Source organism: Rhinopithecus roxellana, chromosome 19, assembly GCF_007565055.1.
Source record: "Rhinopithecus roxellana isolate Shanxi Qingling chromosome 19, ASM756505v1, whole genome shotgun sequence".
Classification (NCBI taxonomy): Eukaryota; Metazoa; Chordata; class Mammalia; order Primates; family Cercopithecidae; genus Rhinopithecus; species Rhinopithecus roxellana.
In genome coordinates this window covers 4981332-5005470 of record NC_044567.1, presented here as the reverse complement: position 1 = coordinate 5005470, position 24139 = coordinate 4981332, and the positions used below count along the sequence as shown (strand labels likewise).

At 44.9% G+C, this 24139-nt stretch overlaps 1 protein-coding gene across 2 annotated transcripts in view; it reads left to right on the top strand.

The window, feature by feature from the left end:
• The window catches only part of CBX1 (chromobox 1), a 36104-nt gene extending 19227 nt beyond the window's left edge, over window positions 1-16877 (top strand). For both annotated transcript variants that reach the window (XM_010358967.2, XM_030924061.1), the window contains exons 2-5: window positions 9282-9458; window positions 10141-10318; window positions 11218-11312; window positions 15347-16877. In XM_010358967.2, coding sequence (XP_010357269.1) covers window positions 9319-9458; window positions 10141-10318; window positions 11218-11312; window positions 15347-15491 — 558 coding nt within the window. In that variant the 5' untranslated portion in view covers window positions 9282-9318 and the 3' untranslated portion in view covers window positions 15492-16877. The remainder of the gene's footprint in view (window positions 1-9281; window positions 9459-10140; window positions 10319-11217; window positions 11313-15346) is intronic.
• Window positions 16878-24139: the final 7262 nt, after the last annotated feature.

Genomic DNA, 24139 nt, shown 5'->3' with positions numbered 1-24139 from the left:
ACATGGTGACCCATCTCTACTAAAAATACAAAAATTAGCTGGATGTGGTGGCACGCGCCTGTAATCCCAGCTACTTGGGAGGCTGAGGCAGGACAATCACTTGAACTTGGGAGGCAGAGGTTGCAGTGAGCTGAGATCGCACCACTGCACTCCAGCCTGGGCGACTGAGCAAGACTCCGTCTCAAAAAAAAAAAAACAGAAAGAGAAGCCTGAACAACATAGGAACATCTTGTCTCCACTAAAAAAATGGAAAAAATTAGCCAGGTTTGGTGGTACAAGCCTGTAGTCCCAGCTACTTGCTTGGGAGGATGGCTTGAGCCCAGGAGATCAAGGCTGCAGTGAGTTGCGATCAGGCCACTGTACTGGGCAACAGAGCAACACCCTGTATCTAAACAAAATTTTTTAAATAAATGAGTAAAGTGTTTGTAATAGTACCTGGCACCGTAATAAGCACTCACTATTATTAGATACTTCAGTGAAACTTTGAAGATAAACATGGCTGGTTGAACCACATGGTTCTACTCCCTTTGAAAATCTCACACAAGTAATGGTCAAAGGATTTTTATTTTATTTTTTGAGACGGAGTTTCACTCTTGTTGCCCAGGCTGGAGTACAATGGCTCAATCTCGGCTCACTGTAACCTCTGCCTCCCAGGTTCCAGTGATTCTCCTGCCTCGGCCTCCCAAGTAGCTGGGATTACAGGCGCCCACTACCCACACCCAGCTAATTTTTTTGATTTTTAGCAGAGACAGGGTATCACCATGTTGTTCAGGCTGGTCTCGAACTCCTGACCTCAAGTGATGCTCTCACCTCGGCCTCCCAAATTGCTAGGATTACAGGCGTGAGCCACCACACTGCCTGGTCAATAAGATTTTTAAAGAGACAAGAAAAATAGGAAAAAGACAAGTAGAGAAGAGATGTCAGAAAACAGCTAGAAGACTACTTACTGACCAGAAAAAGCTAAAAATTAAGTAGGACTGAATTTAGGAAGAGCCAAGAAAGTACAACAAACCAGTTTGTGTAACAGGATTCTGGAAAGGCCGCTAGGTACCCCTGACATTGGGGGTGTGGGTGGAATTTAGAAAATGGTAATTGAGGCCGGGCGCGGTGGCTCACGCCTGTAATCCCAGCACTTTGGGAGGCCGAGGCGGGTGGATCATGAGGTCAGGAGATCGAGACCCTCCTGGCTAACACGGTGAAACCCCGTCTCTACTAAAAATACAAAAAACTAGCCGGGCGAGGTGGCGGGCGCCTGTAGTCCCAGCTACTCGGAGGCTGAGGCGGGAGAATGGCGGGAACCCGGGAGGCGGAGCTTGCAGTGAGCCGAGATCGCGCCACTGCACTCCAGCCTGGGTGACACAGCGAAACTCCGTCTCAAAAAAAAAAAAAGAAAGAAAGAAAATGGTAATTGGCCAGGCATGATGGCTTACACATGTAATCCCAGCACTTTGGGAGGCTGAGGCGGGCAGATCACCTGAGATTGGGAGTTCGAGACCAGCCTGACCGACATGGAGAAACCCTGTCTCTACTAAAAATACGAAATTAGCTGGGCATGGTGGTGTTTGCCTGTAATCCCAGCTATTTGGGAGGCTGAGGCAGGAGAATTGCTTGAACCCAGGAGGTGGAGGTTGTGGTGAGCCGAGATTGCGCTGTTGCACTCCAGCCTGGGCGACAAGAGCAAAACTCCGTCTCAAAAAAATTAAAAGATAATTGTGTCATTGAAAAAAATAAAATTGCCTGGCACGGTGGCTCACACCTGTAATCCCAGCACTTTGGGAGGATGAGGTGGACGGATTACTTGAGGTCAAGTGTTTGAGACCAGCCTGGCCAACATGGTGAAACCACATCTTTACTAAAAATACAAAAAAATTACCCAGGAGTGGTGGTGTGCATATGTAGTCCCAGCTACTCGGGAGGCTAAGGAAGGAGGATCATTTGAACCTGGGAGGTGGAGGTTGCAGTGAACTGAGAATGCATCATTGCACTCCAGCCTGGGTGACAAAGCAAGACTCCATCTCAAAGAAAAATAAATAAAATGAAAAGATCATTTTTCCTTTTTGTTTTGTTTTGTTTTGTTTTGTTTTGAGATGGAGTCTTGCTCTATCACCCCGGCTGGAGTGCAGTGGTGTGATCTCAGCTCACTGCAAGCTCCGCCTCCCGGGTTCACACCATTCTCATGCCTCAGCCTCCCGAGTAGCTGGGTCTGCAGGTGCCCGCCATCACACCTGGCTAATTTTTTGTATTTTTAGTGGAGATGGGGTTTCACTGTGTTAGCCAGGATGGTCTCGATCTCCTGACCTCATGATCTGCCCTCCTCGGCCTCCCAAAGTGCTGGGATTACAGGTGTGAGCCACCACACCCAACCTCTTTATCTGTTTTTTAAAGACAGTCTTGCTTCGTCACCCAGGCTGGAGTGCAGTGGCACAATCACAGCTGACAGCAGCCTCACCCTCCTGTGCTTAAGTGATCCTTCCAGCATACCCAGCCGATTATTTTTTGTAGAGATGGGGGTCTCACTGTGTTGCCCAGGCTGGTCTCAAATTCCTAGGCTCAAGCAGTCCTTCTGCCTAGGCCTCCCAAAGTGCTTGAATTACAGGTTTGTGCTACCGATCTCTGCCCTCTCGACTGATTTTGACAGACAGCTTTCTTGAAACCCTAGAGAACTAATTGTAAACAAAAAAAAACACGTTGGGAAGGCTGACTGGAAATCTCCAGTAATCCAGTCTCTGGATGTAGATGCTCTGGGATGAGCCAGTAAAGAAAGCTCAGGAAGAAGCAGGGATCTGTTTTCTATAACTTCTTATTTGAGTTGCTCTTTTTTTTTTTTTTTTTTTTTTTTTTTGAGACGGAGTCTCGCTCTGTCGCCCAGGCTGGAGTGCAGTGGCCGGATCTCAGCTCACTGCAAGCTCCGCCTCCCGGGTTTGCGCCATTCTTCTGCCTCAGCCTCCCGAGTAGCTGGGACTACAGGTGCCCACCACCTCGCCCGGCTAGATTTTTGTATTTTTTTAGTAGAGACGGGGTTTCACCGTGTGTTAGCCAGGATGGTCTCGATCTCCTGACCTCGTGATCCGCCCGTCTCGGCCTCCCAAAGTGCTAGGATTACAGGCTTGAGCCACCGTGCCCGGCTTGAGTTGATCTTAAGACAATACTTAAAAAGTAAGTAAAAGGCTGGGCTCAGTGGCTCATGCCTGTAATCCCAGCACTTTGGGAGGCTGAGGCGGGCAGATCACCTGAGGTCAGGAGTTCGAGACCAGCCTGGCCAACATGGTGAAATCTTGTCTCTACTGAGAATATAAAAAAAAATTAGCTGGGCATGGTGGTGGGTGCCTGTAATCCCAGCTCTTTGAGGGGCTGAGGCAGGAGAATCACTTGAACCCAGGAAGTGAAGGTTACAGTGAGCCATGATCGCTCCATTACACTCCAGCCTGGGCAACAAGAGTGAAACTCTGTCTCAAAAAAAAAAAATGAGTAAAGATCGAAGTTATGAGAATGCTTTACTTTAGATTTCCCCATTTGCGGGCTTTCTTTACCTAACAATTATGCCATTCTATGACACTTCCTCTCTGAGGCCATGCTAATTAATGGTAAAGGGAGAAGAAGCTTGCAGTAGGTAGAGATCAGTTAGAAGCTATGCTGACCCTTTCGGCTCATAGCAGAAGGATCAGGTGGATAATAGTCAGTGCTGTTTTATTTTTTGGCCAGATCTCACGCCTGTAATCCCAGCACTTTGGGAGGTCGAGGCAGGTGGATCGCTTGAGTCCAGGGATTCGAAACCAGCGTTGGCAACATGGCGAAAACCCTTCTCTATTGAAAATACAAAAATTAGGCCGTCTCATAACCTAGTCTCTAAGTAAACAAATAGATTAAACTTTTCAAAAAAAAAAAGGATGTTTATTTTTCTAAGACAAATATTATTTATTTATTTGTTTTTGAGACAGTCTCGCTCTGTCACCAGGCTGGAGTGCAGTGGCGCGATTTCGGCTTACTGCAACCTCCGCCTCCTGGGTTCAAGCAATTCTCCTGTCTCAGCCTCCCAAGTAGCTGGGACTACAGGCGAGCGCCACCACACCCAGCTAATTTTTGTACTTTTAGTAGAGATGGGGTTTCACCATGTTGGCCAGAACGGTCTCGATCTCTTGACCTCGTGATCTGCCCACTTCGGCCTCCCAAAGTGCTAGGATTACAGGTGTGAGACACCGCACCCGGCCTCAGACAAATATAATTATTAATGTAAGTAATACAGATCCTCAAATAGCTGTGAATTCTGAAGCCATAGTGATAGAGTGCCTTTAATTACTTGGGAGATCGGCTATTAGAGGACAGTAATTGATTTTGGGGGGCGTTTAGTTGGAGGGCCGTGTGCTTTGTTTTGTTTGGAGATAGGATTGCGCTCTGTCACCCAGGCTGGAGTCTAGTAGCACTATCATAGTTCATTATAACCTCAAACTCCTAGGCTCAAGCAGTCCTCCCACCTCAGCCTCCCAGGTAGCTAGGATTACAAGCACACACCACCACACCTGACTAATTCGTAAAATTTTTTTTTTTTTTGAGACGGAGTTTTACTCTGTCCCCTAGGCTGGAGTGCAGTGGCATGATCTCAGCTTACTGCAACCTCCACCTCCCGGGTTCAAGTAATTCTCCTGCCGCAGCTCCCTGAGTGGCTGGGATTACAGGTGCGCACCACCAAGCCCAGCTAATTTTTGTATTTTTAGTAGAGATGGAGTTTCACCATGTTGGCCAGGCTGGTGTTGAACTCCCAACGTCAGGTGATCCGCCCGCCTCAGCCTACCAAAGTGCTGGGATTATAGGTGTGAGTCACAACGCCCAGCCTAATTTGTCAATTTTTTGTAGAGACAGCATCGTGCTATGTTGCCCAGGCTTATCTTGAACACCTGGGCTCAAGCAGTCCACCCACCTCAGCCTCCCAAAGTGTTGGGATCACAGGTATGAGCCACTGCGCCTGGCCCAGTTACCGATTTTAGACAGTCCATGACTCACTCTTTCCTTTCTGTCTGTTGAGAAAAGGTGTTGTGGTAGCCTTGTACCTAAAGGTGATTGTCAGTTTACTTTTCCCTGTGCTGTAACCAAAGACTGATATTGAATCTTGCCACCCCTTCAACTGACAGTGAAAGGAAGCAAGCAAAGAGTAGCATGTGTTCTTGGGAGAAAACACTGCATTTATCCAAGAGGAAAGTTAGATTTTTCTTTTCTCATAAAATAACACTTGTCACTGGGCAATCAGAATTCTGAAAACCTGAAAGTGTCTCCCTCCAGGAAGAAGCACATGCCCCTAAATCATAGGCACAATAAAGCTAGCCAAGAATTAGCCAAAGATTACATGCAATCCACTGGTTAGTCTGTTTAGTAACAGAAGGAAAGGAAGACTTACCTAGAACTTTCTCTAAAAGACAACAAGGGGTTGGGTAGAGAAGGAAAGCAGAGTCTGTAGCAATGAGTAAATGGAGAGGAGGAGTATTGAAGATAGCTATGTGAGCTCTTTTTTAATTTTATTACTTTTTTGAGGCAGAGTTGGGTTCATGTTTCCCAGGCTGGAGTGCAGTGGCGCCATCTCAGCTCACCGCCACCTCTGCCTCCGGGGTTCAAGCAGTTCTCCTGCCTTAGCCTCCCAAGTAGCTGGGATTACAGGCATGTGCCACCATGCATGGCTAATTTTTTTGTATTTTTAGTAGAGATGGGGTTTCTCCATGTTGGTCAGACTGGTATATGAGCGCTTAACACTGATGTGTGTTCAGAGTGCAGAACTGTGCGGACAAGGGGTAGGTGTTGTCTTCAGCCACACTAAAAGGACCTCAGAAAAATTCTGTGCCACCCTGCAAGATTTCAGAATACCTTTGGTAGAAGAAGTATCTAAATTATTTCTTATTAGACATTAAGCTTCAGGAAGGCAGGGAACATTTCTTATTCTCCTTAATATCTAGTATTCCACACAGTATCTAGAATTTTCTAGTTACCAAACATTAAGTCAGCATTATTCATAGATGCAGATATGGGAATATACTTTTATTTCTGAGACTATAAAGCATCTGTAGATGATATAGCTGATTCATAACAATGATCCTGATATATGTGAAAGGCTTATTATATTTCATGTAGTCTGTAGATAGACTCTTTTTCTTTTTCTTTTTTTTTTTTTTTTTTTGGCAGAGTCTCGCTCTGTCGCCCATGCTGGAGTGCAGTGGCACGATCTCGGCTCACTGCAACCTCCGCCTTCCAGGTTCAAGCAATTACCCTGCTTCAGCCTCCCAAGTAGCTGGGATTACAGGCGCCTGCCACCACGCCCAGCTAATTTCTATGTTTTTAGTAGAGATGGGGTTTCACCATGTTGGCCAGGCTGGTCTCAAACTCCTGACCTTGTGATCTGCCTGCCTCGGTCTCCCAAAGTGCTGGGATTACAGGTGTGAACCACCACACCTGGCCTTGTAGATGGACTCTTTCTACATGCAGTCTGTCTATACATGCCAGTTTTACAGTATTTAGAAAACTCAAGCAGAGAAGTAACTCTTCCTTGTCTTGGATTACCTGCCATCCAAGTAATTATTTGGCCAGTTTTGTTGATCAATTTTGTTTCATTGATATAGTGCCATCTACTGACAGAAATTGGTAATCTTTAAGTCTTTAAGTCTGTCAGAAGTCAGAGTTGGGTGCAGTAGCGCATGCCTGTTAATTCCAGTATTTTGGGAAACTAAAGCAGGCAGATCATTTGAGGTTAGGAGTTGGAGACCAGCCTGGCCAACATGCTGAAACCCCATCTCTACTAAATATACAAAAATCAACCGGGCCTGGTGGCGGGCGCCTATAGTCCCAGCTACTCAGGAGACTGAGGCATGAGAATCGCTTGAACCCTAGAGGCGTAGGTGAGCCGAGATAGCACCATTACACTGCAGCCTGGGTGACAGAGGGAGACTCTGTCCCCCTCCCTCAAAAAAGTGAAATTTGGATGAAGGACTAAATAGATTTGTAAGATTTATAAGATGAAGGACTAAAATTTCAACACTGGAAAAACTCTTAGATGTTACTCAGCTTGATGTATTTTATAAAGGAGTAAACTCAGATTCTATTATCTTTGATAACTACAGTTCTGTTTTCCCCACACTTGTTTTCCAAATTATTACAGGGTTCCAGTTTAGAATTCCATGGTCATTCTGGCATTTTATGACTCTTCCTTAGTTTTTAGAAATAAATTGGAGGCTAGGTGTGATGACTCATGCCTGTAATCCCAGTACTTGAGGCTGAGGTGGGAGGATCACTTGAGCCTAGGAGTTTGAAACAAGCCTAGGCAACATAGTGAGAACGTGTCTTTACTGAAAATTTAAAAAGTTAGCCAGGCATGGTGGCATACACCTGTGGTTCCAGCTACTCAGGAGACTGAGGCAGGAGAATCACTTGAGCCCAGGAGGTCAAAGCTGCAGTGAGCCATAATTACTTCACTGCATTCCAACCTAGGTGATAGAGACACTGTCTCAAAAAAGAAGAAAAGTTGTTAAATAAACTAAATACAATAAGTTAACAAGAAATTTGTGAATTGTAAGTTCAATACAGAAAAGAGTGCATAAAGAACAAGAGAACTCGGCTGGGCACAGTGGCTCATGCCTGTAATCCCAGCACTTTGGGATTCTGTGACGGGTGGATCAGTTGAGGTCAGGAGTTTGAGACCAGCCTGGCCAACGTGGCGAAACACTGTCTCTACTAAAAATACAAAAACTAGCTGGGCATGGTGGCACATACCTGTAGTCCCAGCTACTCAGAAGGCTGAGGCAGAAGAATCACTTGAACCCGGGTGGCGGAAGTTGCAGTGAGCCAAGACTGTGCCACTGCACTCCAGCCTGGCTGGAGTGAGACTCCGTCTCAAAAAAAGGGGGGTGGGGCTGGGGGCGGGGCCGGGCTTGGTGGCTCGTGCCTGTAATCCCAGCACTTTGGGAGGCCAACATGGGCGAATCACAAAGTCAGGAGTTCAAGACCAGCCTGGCAGCCTGACCAACATGGTGAAACCCTGTCTTTACTAAAAATACAAAAATTAGCTGGGCATGGTGGCTCACACCTGTAGTCCCAGCTACTCAGGAGGCTGAGGCAGGAGAATCACTTGAACCCGGGAGGCGGAGGTTGTAGTGAGCCGAGATTGTGCCACTGCACTCCAGCCTGGGCTGGAGTGAGACTCCGTCTCAAAAGGAAAAAAAAAAAAAAGGGCCAGGCAGGGTCATTCACACCTCTAATCCCAGCACTTTGGAAGGCCAAGGCAGGCGAATCATGAGGTCAGGAGTCTCACTCTGTTGCCCAGGCTGGAGTACAGTCATGCGATCCTGGCTCATGACTGGCTAATTTTTGTATTTTTAGTAGGGACAGGGTCTCACCATGTTGGCCAGGCTGGTCTTGAATCCCTGACCTCAGGCCATCTGCCCTCCTCGGCCTCCCAAAGTGCTAGAATTACAGGTGTGAGCCGCTGCGCCTGGCCTTCTTTCAGTTTAATGCAATATTTTAGCTACCATGCTCTTTTACAGATTTGTGTGTGTGTGTGTGGAGATGGGGTCTTGCTATGTTGCCTAGGCTGGTCACCCACTCCTGGGCTCCAGGAATTCTTCCACTTTGGCCTTCCAAAATGCTGGGATTGCAGATGGAAGCCTGCACGCCTGGCCCTAGATACCATGCTTTATGGTAAAAGGAGTATTGGGAGCCTTTTTAAATTACAAAGAATAGGTATAAAAGTTGTAAATGGATACACAAGAATAAAGAAGTTTGCTGTGAAAGCCAGGCGCAGTGGCTCACACCTGTAATTCCAACACTTTGGGAGGCTGAGGCAGGCGGATCACCTGAGGTCAGGAGTTCCAGACCAGCCTGGCCAACACATAGTGAAGTCCCATCTTTACTAAAAAAAAAAACAAATACAAAAATTAGCTGGGCTTGGTGGCACACGCCTGCAGTCCCAGCTGCATGGGAAGCTGAGGCAGGAGAAGCACTTGAACCCAGGAGGCGGAGGTTGCGGTAAGCCGAGATTGTGCCACTGCACTCCAGCCTGTGCAACAAAGCAAGACTCCATCTCTCAAAAAAAAGTTTTGCTGTAAGATTAATTGGGGCTGTTTTATGAGCTTTCTGACTGCACATATCAGAAAACTATTGTGTATCGAGTGTAAGAATAGGCGTAACACTTATTATAAGCAGCATATAATATTATCACCTGTCATGTCCCTGGTTTTCTTACCATCCAGATATTATCTAACCAATAAGAGTGCTCCCTAATTCCCTTTTTATTTCATTTATCATTTTAGCAGCGTCACCCTTTACACCAGAAAGCTGGCGGGCACTATGGGGAAAAAACAAAACAAGAAGAAAGTGGAGGAGGTGCTAGAAGAGGAGGAAGAGGAATATGTGGTGGAAAAAGTTCTCGACCGTCGAGTGGTAAAGGGCAAAGTGGAGTACCTCCTAAAGTGGAAGGGGTTCTCAGAGTAAGTTTCACTGACACAGGTAAATGTAGCCACCAGGTGTTTATCAGGAGTCTACAGATGTGTGAGACCTCCAATGCTGTGATGGAAACAGTATGACTCAGTCCCCACCTTCATGGCTTATTGTTTAGTTAGGAACATGGCCTACTGCTTATAATACAAAGCAGAATGACTTCTTTTTTAAAATTCTTTCTTTTGAGACAAGGTCTCGCTCTGTCACCCAGGCTGGAGTACAGTGGTACAGTCATAGCTCACTGCAGCCTCAACTTCCCAGGCTCAACGTATCCTCCCACCTCAGCCTTCTAAGTAGCTAGTACCACAGGCATGCACCACCATGTCTCACTTAGTTGCCCAGGTTTGTCTAACTCCTGGCCTCAAGCAGTCCTCCCACCTGGGCCTCCCAAAGTGTTGGGACTACAGACGTGAGCCACTGTATGCAGCCCATAGTGATTTCTGAGAAATATTGTGTGTGGCTGTAGACCGATTTAAATTGACAAATAAAAGTCATTTGCCTTTGAAGGAAGCCAGTTTCTTAGCTTTCTATTTATACTAAAAAGCCTCCTCATTCCCCAAGAAATTTCAGCTTTTCCATGGACATCTGAGCTCTTGTCCTCTTACCATTATCCTTAGTATGATTATACTTATTTTGAGTGAAAGTGTGACTTCCTGTGCCCTCTGGTTTCAGTGAGGACAACACATGGGAGCCAGAAGAAAACCTGGATTGCCCCGACCTCATTGCTGAGTTTCTGCAGTCACAGAAAACAGCACATGAGACAGATAAATCAGAGGGAGGCAAGCGCAAAGCTGATTCTGATTCTGAAGATAAGGGAGAGGAGAGCAAACCAAAGAAGAAGAAAGAAGAGGTAAGGATAGAAGTAAGAATTTTTACTAGCCCACAATTCAAACTACTGTCAAAGTAGTTCTGTTTTGCTTCTTCCCGGATATTAGCAGCCATCTCTTCTTAGTTCTGAAATCTTAGGTAGGCTAATGCCTACAAAGTGAGAGTGTACTCTCATGAAGCCACATGATCTCTTACTTTTTATCCATGGTACAGGAGCAGTAAATGGAATACTTGCTGGGGACAGATAAAAGGGCAAGTGAATTCATTCTTGTAAAAAATGGTTTTCAATGTTTAATCATTAAAGGTGTGAGGTGGCTATTTTGACTTAATCAGTACCTTAAAGTAAGTTGATTTTTGAGAGTGAAGAGATAGGTGTAAACATTGATTTTGCTTGGGCTGTATATCCCTTTTCACATATGGGAAAATCTCATGCGCTTCAAACATTGATGAATAATCACTCCAAAGAATTCTAACAGCTCTCTTACTTTGAGCCAAGGTATTGGTGAAATACTGGCAAAAAAAGTTTGTGTTTGGGCTGGGCACAGTGGCTCACACCTGTAATCCCAGCCCCTTGGGAGGCTGAGGCAGGCGAATCACAAGGTCAGGAGATCAAGACCATCCTGACTAAATGGTGAATCCCCATCTCTACTAAAAATACAAAAAATTAGCCGGGTGTGGTGGCATGCGCCTGTGGTCCCAGCTCCTCAGGAGGCTGAGGCAGGAGAATTACTTGAACCCGGGAGGCAGAGGCTGCAGTGAGCCGAGATCGCACCACTGCACTCCATCCTGGGCAACAGAGATTCTGTCTCAAAAAAAAAAGAAAAGAGTTTGTGATTACATTAATCAGAGACACAGGAATAGTTCCAGTCTAGATAATAGTCCCATATAGATAAAATTGTTCTACCAATCTTGTTTTTACAGTCAGAAAAGCCACGAGGCTTTGCTCGAGGTTTGGAGCCGGAACGGATTATTGGAGCTACAGACTCCAGTGGAGAGCTCATGTTCCTGATGAAATGGTGAGTCGGCCAGTGGCTTTGTGTGGTTGTTTTTTTTCTTCTCCCATTGGTTTCATGCCAGAGGAAAAGAGCTGGACCTTCGAAATTCCAATCACCCAAGTGTGAAATTAAGATGGCATAGTCCTTCGATAGTGACCCTCGGCCTGACTGCCAACCTGGACTCATGAGTTACAGGTAGGAGCCCTTAGGAATCTTAGGTCTTTGCCCATATTTTTAGGAGGTGGGAGACAATCTAGAGTGGAAAGAGTGTGGGAAGGAATTACATTTCATTATGGTAAATAAAAGGGGAAAAAATGAAATGTGATTGGACCACCTTCTCTTTCTACCACCTCCTGAATAAAGGTGAGGCTGGCCCCAGAATCAGAAACTCTGCTAAATTCTCAGGGTTAGGAAAGAATTTGTAGTTCTTCCTTTTGTCCTTAATTGTTGGACGCCTTTCAATTTGTGCAGATTCTACAATTACAGGATCAGCCAGCAGGGGTCAGCAAGGCTCCTTAACTGCTATTAAGCATAGAGCAAGCCTGCTTTTTTCCATTATGAGTATAAATACCAGTGATAGTAATACTCCATGAAACAGCCTGATGAAGATAGTTATCCCAGCAATCTCTGTAATTTTCCTACTCTGTCAAAAGAAGGCCATTCTTCCTATTTCTTGCTCATTCTCCCCACAAAGTGGATAGCAATCATTGTATTTAAAGTTAGGAAGGAATAATTCTAAGCCATTGCCAATGAAGGCAGCATTCTCGAAACTTTGTCCTTTAAAATACACACACACACACATACAATGTCTGTGGAGCTTTGTCCTTTTGTCAGTCCAGAACTTACTCTGAAACTCGTGTCTGTACTAATACTTACTTTACAGTATGGCTGGAGGGGCCTAACTTTAGCACCACTGAAAGCCAGAGTCACAACTAACTTATTCTCTTCCTATGTATTCCTTAGGCGGTTACTGAAGCTGCCCCTCTTTTAGCTGATTTATTGTTAACCTATAGGAGAAAAGTTCATTTTTAAGGTGCTGCTTATGGGGTGGGAGAAGTTATACCATGAGTTACTCAGTCTAGCTAGAATATACTTTTTCTGCATGTGACCAGTGTGAGTTACAGTAGTATCTCCATATTGCTTAAGATTTGCACTCCTTTGGTTGACTTACTACTATCTTTTTCTTTTTTTTTTTTTGAGACAGAGTCTCGCTCTTTCGCCCAGGCTGGAGTGCAGTGGAGTGATCTCAGCTCACTGCAACCTCCGTCCACCGAGTTCTACGATTCTCCTGCTTCAGCCTCCCAAGTAGCTGGGATTATGGGCGCGCGCTACCACGCCTGGCTGATTTTTGTATTATTAGTAGAGATGGGGTTTCACTGTGTTGGCCAGGCTGGTCTCAAACTCCTGACTTCAGGTGAACCACTGCACCTGGCTGACCCACTGCTGTCTGCAGGTTAAAACTGGATTTGACTATAAGACTAAGTCCATTTTAAAAAGTTATTTTACTGGAGAATAGAGATTTTTGTATATTTCCAAAAGTAGTAAATATTTCTAGGGAGTGAAATGACTGAATTTAACTCAGTGCGTTTTGTTCAGCTGTTAGCAAATGGCAGCACGCTTCAGATTCCCATTTCCCTCCCATTCTCTTGGGTCCGTTGTTCAAAAACATAGATTGTCAGCTTACTCTTCTGCTCCGTGGGACCGTGTGGCTCTGGTTTCCTGTTGTTGAGGTTCTGGAGATTTGGGGTGGTGCTTTGTCAGAGATTTCATCAGGTGTCTCCTGCTTGCCTTATAGCTACTGCTTCTGTCTAGGACATTCCTAGTAACCTGAAGACAATAGTTTTTGGGGTTTTTTTGTTTGTTTGTTTGTTTGAGACGGAGTCTCGCTTTGTCGCCCGGGCTGGAGTGCAGTGGCCGGATCTCAGCTCACTGCAAGCTCCGCCTCCCTGGTTTACGCCATTCTCCTGCCTCAGCCTCCCGAGTAGCTGGGACTACAGGCGCCAGCCACCTTGCCTGGCTAGTTTTTTGTATTTTTTTTTTTTTTTGAGACGGAGTCTCGCTCTGTCGCCCAGGCTGGAGTGCAGTGGCCGGATCTCAGCTCACTGCAAGCTCCGCCTCCTGGGTTTACGCCATTCTCCTGCCTCAGCCTCCCGAGTAGCTGGGACTACAGGCACCAGCCACCTCGCCCGGCTAGCTTTTTGTATTTTTTTAGTAGAGATGGGGTTTCACCGTGTTAGCCAGGATGGTCTCGATCTCCTGACCTCGTGATCCGCCCGTCTCGGCCTCCCAAAGTGCTGGGATTACAGGCTTGAGCCACCGCGCCCGGCCATTTTTTGTATTTTTTAGTAGAGACGGTGTTTCACCATGTTAGCCAGGATAGTCTCGATCTCCTGACCTCGTGATCCGCCCGTCTTGGCCTCCCAAAGTGCTGGGATTACAGGCTTGAGCCACGGCGCCCGGCCTGTTTTTTTTTTTTTTTTTTTTTTTTTTAAATGAGACAGAGTCTCGCTCTGTCACCCAGGCTGGAGTGCAGTGGGGTGATCTATGTTCACCACAACCTCCACCTCCCAGGTTCAAGCTATTCTTGCGCCTCAGCCTCCCGAGTAGCTGGAATTACAGGCGCACGCCACCTTGCCTGGCTAATTTTTGTATTTTTAGTAGCAACGGGGTTTTGCCATGTTGACCAGGCTGGTCTCAAACTCCTGGGCCTGCCCACCTTGGCCTCCCAAAGTGCTGGGATTATAGGCATGAGCTACTGCTCCCGGCCTCAGAGTTTACTCCTAATTCCCTTACAATGTGTATGATTTTCAAATGTTGAAAACATTTTAAAATTCAGAAAAATATAGCTCCCTCGTTTCCTACCTCCCAATGTTGAAACATCATTTCAAAGCACCTGGAAGTTGTGTGAGGATAGCATTTGGAAGTGTCAGTGTAATTACAATTATGCAAAAATGTGTCCACCTTCATTTGCTCTGGCCAATGCCAGATGTGGTATTTAATCCTGTTATAGGCCGGACGCGGTGGCTCATGCCTGTAATACCACTTTGGGAGGCTGAGGCAGGTGGATCACCTGAGGTCAGGAGTTCAAGATGAGCCTGGCCAACATCTTTAGTAAAGATGGCAAAACCCCATCTCTACTAAAAATATAAAAATTAGCCGGGCGTGGTGGTGTGCACCTACAATCCTAGCTACTAGGGGAGGCTGAGGCAGGAAAATCGTTTGAACCCAGGAGGCAGAGGTTGTGGTGAGCCGAGATCACGCCATTGTACTCCAGCCTGGGCAACAGAGTGAGACTCTGTCTCAAAAAAAAAAAAAAAAATCCTATGACAAAGCCAAGATTTCTCCGTGGGTTCTTATCAGCTGGGATATGGCTTTTGGAGGAGTGTGGTAGCTTCTCTTCCCTCAGAGAATCTAGATAGCCTCTCTTCCTTCAGAGAATCTAGAGAGTCATGCTTTTTGGGGCCTTGCCCAGATGTTCAGATGTGATCGGTTAAGTCCATTGACCTGACTTTTGACATACACGAATCCCGAGAGGGAATTTTCAACAGGAGAGTAACTCTGAGGATGTCACTTAACATAAAATTGCCAGTAAATGCTGCTTGGGCCACGTTTTCGTTGTTCCCTAGCCAATTTTATAAAATTACTATTTTTATTTTTTTATTTTATTTTTTTTGTTGTTGAGACGGAGTCTCAGTGTCGCCCAGGCTGGAGTGCAGTGGCCGGATCTCAGCTCACTGCAAGCTCCGCCTCCCGGGTTTACGCCATTCTCCTGCCTCAGCCTCCCGAGTAGCTGGGACTACAGGCGCCAGCCACCTTGCCCGGCTAGTTTTTTGTATTTTTTAGTAGAGACGGCGTTTCACCATGTTAGCCAGGATGGTCTCGATCTCCTGACCTCGTGATCTGCCCGTCTCGGCCTCCCAAAGTGCTGGGATTACAGGCTTGAGCCCCCCGCCCGGCCATAAAATTACTATTTTTAAAGCACTATCCCCTGGGTTAGTGCTTAGGATAGACCACCAGCACCTGGTCTCAAAGTCTCTCTTTGCTTTATTCTGCAGGAAAAACTCTGATGAGGCTGACCTGGTCCCTGCCAAGGAAGCCAATGTCAAGTGCCCACAGGTTGTCATATCCTTCTATGAGGAAAGGCTGACGTGGCATTCCTACCCCTCGGAGGATGATGACAAAAAAGATGACAAGAATTAACGCTCCTGAGTACCAGCCCCTGTCACATCCGACTGGGTTTCAAGTGGGAAGGGAAGGAGTTCTACTTGTCTTGACACCATAGAGGTGGCTTGAGAAGATGTCCTTTGAAGAGCCAGTATAGTTTCTGTGCCCTGCAGCAGCCCAAGTGCTTTAAAGCCGTTTCAAGCTGTATAGTTTGCACACCCATCCCAGTGGAGGGGAAAGGGGATAAGTGTTTCAAGGCAACCTTTTCTGCACTTTGCTGAGAAAAGCAAAGGGCCTTCTATGAAGGACAAAACTTGCAGAATTGGGTGTGTGGGAGAGCAAAAAAATACTGTAGATCTTCAAAGAGCATCTCCACAACCCACAGCCTTCTTCCCAATAGTGTTAACTCTGCATTTTTACAGCGTAGCATGTGTGTAGTCTTTGGCTATTACTGGTGTATTATTTGGGGGAGGGATGGGGAGGGGAGAAAGGGAGATGGGTAGCATCACTTTGATTAACATTTGGGGCCTGATAGGGGAAATGGTGAAGCAATGGAAAAGAACAGACAACTAATGATTTGCTTCTATGTCCAGAATATTTTACCTTAAACAACAAAAAAAAAATGTCATTGGCACCATAAATAAGGACTGTGAGAGACTGTTTAAAAGCTGTGAATGTCTGAAACCTATAAGCCAAGGTGTTCCCTGCCTAAACTTATTGCTGTTCCCACAAAGGACTAAGCCAGTTCATAAGTTACCAAAGTTGCCATTTTGGAGATGGAAATTGATGAGGAGGGAAGGTCTTTTATTGGAGAGTATACAGTACAAGCAGATCATTCTGTCTCAGAGGTGCTAATAAAATTAGAAGACCCTTTCTTTTCCAGTAACGAAGTTATAAATATCAGCTTGTTCATTCAAGCCACTGGCTGAGGTGTTAGGGAAGAGGAAGAGGGTGGTAGAGGAGATAAGACAGTAGGGAAAGACAAGGGCCCATGCTCTTAGTGGGGAAAACTCTTGGAGCCGTTCTCTAATTTGAGCTTTGAACTCTGAAACCATTATTGGCAGGGTTCAGTCACTGACAGCACAAGTTTCACTGAATTGATCTAAGAGTTTAGTGATTTCAAAAGCCTTGGTCTCAGGAGAAGATTAAACTTCCATATTGGGCAGTGGTTCACTTTAAAACACACACACACACACACACAATTTTTTAAGAAATCCTAAGAAGTAACTGATACCCAAAATGCTCTTGTCTTGAGTCATGAGATCCATCAGTTCTTGATATTGTCTAGACTTGCATCTAGAGCTACATTGTAAAATCCTTTTAGGCATGTGTTAGATTTCTGTGTAAACTTTGTTTAAATGTAAACTTCATACTACACTGTCAGTTTTTGTCTTAATAAAACTATAGATTTATAATCCCTGATTTCTGTCTTAAGTCTTACCAGGAACTCTTCTTGCCTTATAGGTTCAGCCTGTTGGAAATGGCTTCCTCACTTGGATGGTTTTATTTCTTGAACACTGTAGGCTTGAAAATCTAGTGTCTGGCCTGAATCTTTAAGTGGTCGCACCATATTACTTTAGTAAATACTTAATGGGCATTTATCAGGTGCTGCAGAGATTGTAAAGATGGTCGCATCATGCTGTCTTCAGTATTGCCAAAAGTTTATTGAGCACTCTGACCTGACAGCACTTCCAAACTATGGTACATTTGGAAACATGGGTTTTTTAGTTAGGTTTAGATCCTGCCTCTGGTATGTAATAGATTATAGGACCTAAAATCTACTTCTCCAAAATTTTCCAGGAATTGGCCCCGTGTTTGAGCACCAACTTAAAACGTCATTTTTTGCCTATTTTTTTTGGTTTTTTTTTTTTTTTTCTTTTTGAGACAGGGTCTTGTGCTGTCACCCAGGCTGGAGTACAGTGGTGTGATCTCGGCTCACTACAACCTCTGTCTCCTGGGTTCAAGCGATTCTCTTGCCTCAGCCTCCTGAGTAGCTGGGACTATAGGCGCATGCCACCACACCTGGCTAATTTTTAAATTTTTTTAGTAGAGACCGGGTTTTGCCATGTTGGCCAGGCTGGTCTTGAACTCCTGTCCTCAGGTGATCCACCTGCCTCAGCCTCCCAAAGTGCTGGGATTTCAGGCGTGAGCTACTGTGCCTGGCCTTGGACTTGTCTTTTTTTTTCTTTTTTTTTTTTTTTTGAGACAGAGTCTTGGTCTGTTGCCAGGCTGGAGTGCAGTGGCGCAATCTCAGCTCACTGCAACCTCTGCCTCCAGGGTTCAAGCGATTCCCCTGCCTCATCCTCCTGAGTAGCTGGGACTACAGGCGTGCGCCACCACACCCGGCTAATTTTTTGTATTTTAGTGGAGACAGGGTTTCACCATGTTGGCCAGGATGGTCTCAATCTCCTGACCTCATGATCTACCCACCTCGGCCTTCCAAAGTGCTAGGATTACAGGAATGAGGCACCACACCCGGCTGACTTGTCATTTTTGTAACGGAAATGGGATTTCCACTGAGATCAAATCAGTGTAACAGTTCAGTACTACTCACTCGTGCAAAGCATTTGTTTAAAATAAATTGATGTGTAGATACTTTTTTTCAGAAAGCCGCCTCAGGAAAGTTCTCAGGAGACATAAATGGACCTGGGGAGCCTTACTGAAGGTCTGGGTCACAGACAGGCCTTCCTGCACAGAGGTCTGAGTGTGTGCCCTGGTGGTGATTGGTAGTAGCACAGCCATTAGTAGCTAATTAAGGGAGTTTAAGTGGAGGTGTTCTGGTTCTGTTCTGCACCATCGGATGCACTGAAATGAAACTACAGCCTTGGTTTGTATCCCAAATGGACTAGTAGTCAACTTTGGCCTTAACCTTTGGAACTGACTGACTTGTCATTTGTGGCATTCCTGAGCTGTTGTAAAAACTGTATCATTCTCCCCCAGAGAAAACAGTAATACTGATACGCATGCAGTGAAAACTGAGTTGAAGCTAGATAGTCACAATTCTGTTATTTTCAAAAGCCAGTTAGCATATTACTAGATCAATGGTTTAAGGATCAACTTTTTTGATTGTTGAGGCCACAAATGCAAACTGCTACAAATATAAATAGGCACAACAAATAAGTCAGCTTGAGAAAGTATTCAGAGAATATTTATTTGTTTTTTGTTTGTTTTTTCTTTTAAGACAGAGTCTCGCTGTCACCCAGGCTGGAGTACAGCGGCACAATCTTGGCTCACTGCAACCTCCGCCTCCTGGGTTCAAGCGATTCTTCTGCTTCAGCCTCCTGAGTAGCTGGGACTACAGGCATGCCCCACGACACCTGGCTAATGTTTGTATTTTTGGTAGAGATGGGGTTTCACCATGTTGGCCAGGCTGGTCTTGAACCCCTGACCTCAAGTGATCCACCTGCCTTGGCTTCCCAAAGTGCTGGGATTATAGGAGTGAACCACCACTCGCAGCCAAAGAATATTTCTTCAGGCAGTGGAAAAACATGTTTGTTGAACGGTTTCCATGAAATTGCACCATCATACACCTCCTGCCCAGGCATTAAAGAGGCAATAAATTATCTTAGTTACTATTAGAAAAGGGGAGCTTGCTAATACTGTGACATCATTATTACCTGAGGTGTCCTGTACTGGTAGAGCCAGTAAAACAAAAATCTTGCTCCTCCATTGCCTTAAGTTTCAATAAATATTGTAAATGGATAGAATAATGATCACAGAAACACTCTGACAGTGCTGAGGAATAATTGTTCCTGCATTTAATATCGTTTGAAAATTTTGACGACCAATTTTAAGTAATTTTTAGCAATTAAATTTTTATTTTTTGCGGGGGGAAAGAGATGGTCTCTGTCACCTAGTCTAGAGTGCAGTGGTGCTACCATGGCTCATGGCAGCCTCATCCTCCTGGGCTAAAGAGATCCTCCCACCTCAGCTTCCTGAGTAGCTAGGACTACAGGTGTGTGCTATAATGCCCAGCTAATTCTTTTTTTTCTTTTTTTTTTTTTAACTTTTAGTAGAGATGGGGTCTCACAATGTTGCCCAGGCTGGTCTTGAACTCCTGGGCTCAAGCAGTCCTCCTGTCTCTGCCTCCCAAAGTGTTAGAATTACAGGTGTAAGCCACCGCACCTCGCCTAATTAAATTTTTAAATACCTATTTTCAGATATGACCTTATGTTCCAGAACTCTCAATTCTGTGGTGGTCATAGACTTGGCTCAAGTTGATCTTAAACTTTTGCCATTTGGGATTTGTCTGTGTGCTTGACACATCTTTATGGACTGTGGCATTGGGAATCTGCATTATAAAGCAATTATTTCTCATAGTAAAAGGAAAAATGATAGCTCAGATTAATGTGCAAGTTGGGTCTTCTGATGAAGATATGTCCTCATTTATAATTTAAAGCTGATAGAACTGAACTAAGTCCAGGCTCAGTATTAGCATTCAACTTAATAAAGGAGTCTTGGCTTTCAGCAGTAGGAAACTGATCAGGGAGAGGCATCCTAGTGTTTTGGTGTGGGATTACAGGAGTTTGTTAGAGGAGAGCTTAAGATCCCAAGACAACTTAGTCTGTGGATCTGCACATCATCACCTTGTTTTGACGATGTCCAGCACTGAGGTTTTCTCCCCAAAAGTTACTGCTTTCCTATCTAGTATGTGAAGTTTAAAGTTACTTGTCTCTCTTATGGATGACTTAATTGACCTTGGCCTTGTAAGTTTACTGTTGAATAAACTGCTGAATATTGAAAGCAAATGAAATGTGAAACAAAACCATCCTGCTGGGATGAAAAGCACAGTTGGCCCTGCTTTGTGGGGGCTCTGTGCAGAGCACAGAGCAGTGCCTTTTAAAGGCTTTTTTTTTTTTTTTTTTTTTTCCTTAGGCTAATGAGGTGGCAAAAGTGAGGGAAGGCTGAATATCAACTTTAGAATAGATGCTGACAATTCAGCTTCTATAGTTTTTTGTTGTATTAAATAACCTGTTTTAAAATATACCAGTGGCACAACTGGGTCTGCCTTGTGACCTTGTTGGTTTGTATGGTGGTTTGTGATAGTACCAAAGCCACTGTTTACCCCAAATGGATTTTTAAATCCTAGCTGACTTTGACCAAGCCTGCCCTTTTTGCTATTTGCATAGTTAGGGTCAGGCTGGGCAACTTTGGGGCCTGGCTTTGGGACACTAGCCCATTGCTTCAATTACTGCTTTAGCCCCTAACTGAGAATTGGAAAGTTCAAGTCAACTGTATTAGCCCAGTTACACTTGTGTTTGACACAAAAGGCAGAATGCCAACTCCTTGGTCTATTCTCCACTTCTCCCCAAGTGAACTAGATTTTTTGTTTCCTTAGTTGAAGAGCATCTAGAATTAAGTAAAAAATACTGTGCAACCTATCTCCACTCTGCAGTTTAAGATAGGCTAGAAAAGAAGCAGCTTTAAGACTGGGCGCAGTGGCTCACACCTGTAATCCCAGCACTTTGGAGGCCCAGGCGGACAGATTGCTTGAACTCAGGAATTCAAGACCAGCCTGGATAACATGGCGAAACCCTGTCTCTACTAAAAATACAAAAATTAGCCGGGCATGGTGGTGCACGCCTATATGCCAGCTACCAGGAGGCTGAGGTGGAAGACTAGCTTGAGCCTAGAGGCAGTTTTACAGTGAGCCAAGATCACACCACTGCACTCTGGCGTGGGTGACAAAGCTAGACCCTGTCTCCAAAAAAAAACCCAAAACAGCTTTAAGACCTTTGTTGGTATGGTGTATTCAAAAAGGAAGACAAAGACTTCTATCCAGCTAATTTTTGAAAACAGCCCTTTTTTGCAAGGTACCAGATTCTCACACTACTCCAGAGACAATATGTGTACTAAATTCTGTTTCTCAGCTAATTCAGGCAGACACGAAGTGAACAGAACAAGGACTAGAACTTGTAGTGTTAAGTTTCACACATATCCTCATAGTCCCCAAATGCTCATTCTCCACTCCAAAGTTCAGAGCCAGAGGCAAAGAAGATGATTGACTTCAGTGTAATACAGTAAAGGTAAAAAGAAAGGTTATTTTGGTATATTAACAAAATGACAAGTTGAAGGTTTTTGGGTCCCTTTCACTTAACAGAGGAGAATCTGTGATAGAAAAGGCTTAACTACTCACGATCATGAAGCACATGGGTTTTGCTACAGAATTTCTATACTTGGCTGGGAAAATGACTCAGAAGCAGACACCAATCTAGTACCTGTGTTTGTATACATATGGTACATCAATATGGAAACAGGCTTCTTGCTGTCCACCTGTTCACCACGGTGTGCCCTAAACTATATTTAGTGTGAGCTTCTAAAGTTGTTGCTCTTGGTCAGTGCCTACAGGATGAGGTAGGTAGCGGACTTGAGGATACTGGGGATGTTATTTTCCCTAAGGAACTGTTTGCCAAGCAAACGTGAAGAGGGGCAGCAAGATTTGGTTTAGCTGGGGCTTATAAAAGCAGGGATGAGGCCAGCTTGACAAGGCTCTATGGAAGCTAACTCCCTGTTCACCAGACTAATTATTACTCAGCTTTCCCCAGTAAGGGTGGGGAAATGTCAGCTATGGAGGCCAGTCTTGATGACACTGAAGCATGTCTCTAGATCACGATTTTCCCTCTATAGTTCACTATTCTGTTTTTATTGATACTGAAACAGCCCCACCTTCATTGGTGAGATCTCTGCAGGGCAGAGGTTGAAAATATGGGTCTATTTCCATCTCCTTAACATGAGTAAGATGTGAGAAAAAATCAGTTTGAATGAAGCCTACAACTGCTGAAGTCAAGACAAAGTAAGCTTTCCCACACCCACCCAAGTCAGTCAGCCTGAAAAATTTGGTCTGTTAAGCCTAAGTCCTGTTGGGCTCCCAGCCTTCCGCCAGGACCTCTTCTCACTTCCTGCCTTAGGTAGATGGCTAGTGGTAGCAGCCCTTCCACAGGCCTTACTTGAGTCCTCCTATCTTCTTCCCGCCAGAAAGAGCCTGGAACACCCACTCTACCTGCCAGCAGAAAGAGGTCAGCCCCACAGCAGTGCTGACCAACTTGGCCCCATGCCCCAGCTAATCAGCATGATCCTAGACAAACCTGTACATCTCTCTAATGGGGGGGCACTGCTAACAAAAATATTCCTGTTTTTTTTGAGACGGAGTCTTGCTTTGTCACACAGGCTGAAGTGCAATGGCATGATCTTGGTTCACTGCAATCTCCGCCTCCCAGGTTCAAGCAATTCTCCTGCCTCAGCCTCCCGAGTAGCTGGGATTACAGGCGAGTGCCACCACACCCAGCTAATTTTTATATTTTTAGTGGAGATGGGGTTTCACCATGTTGGTCAGGCTGTTCTCGAACTCTTGACCTCATGATCCGCCTGTCTCGGCCTCCCAAAGTGCCAGGATTACAGGCATGAGCCACCGTGCCTGGCCAACAAAAACATTCTTACTCAGACCAGGGACAACACTAGCAACAGGATTAAGAGGAATTTTTCAAATCTCTTAAGTCTTTTAAGTTAAAAAAAAGGTTGCAAAATAAAGTAAAAGTTACAGCCTAATTACTGAACAAAAATAGTCATGTGCTGCATATTTCATCAGTGACAGATCACGTATATGATTATGGTCCGATAAGATTATAATACCCTATTTATTTATACTATTTATACTGTACTTTTTTTTTTTGAGACAGGGTCTTGCGCTGTCACCCAGGCTGTCACCAGGCTGGAGTGCAGTTGCACAGTCTTGTTGCGGGTACAGGCATTGAGTTACTGCACCCAGCCTATACTGTGCCTTTTCTATGTTTAGATACACAAGTACTTATTGTATTTCAGCTGCCTATAGTATTCAGTATAGCAACATGCTGTACAGGTTTGTAGCCTAGGAGCAATTGGCTATATAGCACATAGGCTAGCTGTGTAGTGGGCACTACCATTTAAGTTTGTGTGAGTACACCCTGACAAAATTGTCTAACAAGGCATTTCTCAGAATGTATGTTGGCCGTTAAACACCACATGAGTGTATATACATTTCTAGGAAGGGTACAAGAATCAAGAATATTAAAATCAAGAATATTAAAACTGAATTTTACTTTTCACAGTTTACCCTTCTATATATAATTTGTGTTTTTTAAATTACCGGTATGAGTGTTTTTCAGACTTTTTTTTTTGAGATGGGAGTTTTGCTCTTGTCCAGGCTGGAGTGCAACGGCACACTCTCAGCTCACCGCAACCTCCACCTCCCAGGTTCAAGCGATTCTCCTGCCTCAGTTGCCGAGTAGCTGGGATTACAGGCGCCCGCCACTACACTCGGCTAATTTTTGTATTCTTAGTAGACAGCTCCACCATGTTGGTTGGGCTGGTCTTTGAACTCCTGACCTCAGGTGATCCATCTGCCTCAGCCTCCCAAAGTGCTGGGATTATAGACGTGAGCCGCCGACCAGGCCTTTAACTTGTAGTTTTGTTTTTTTCACTCATTTACGTATCTTGGTTTTATCTGGCTTACAGACAGTAGTCAATTCCTAATTAGGAAAGGGTTCCTGTTTGGTATGACCAAACCTTTCTAACTGGAGACTGGGGAGTTGGGGAGAAGCTCTTATAAACTGAAACATAAGAAATCATCATTATTCTTAGAATTATACTCCACTCCTTAGCACAACTCTAAACATCACTAAAGTAATATCACTAAAGGACTGAGCTGA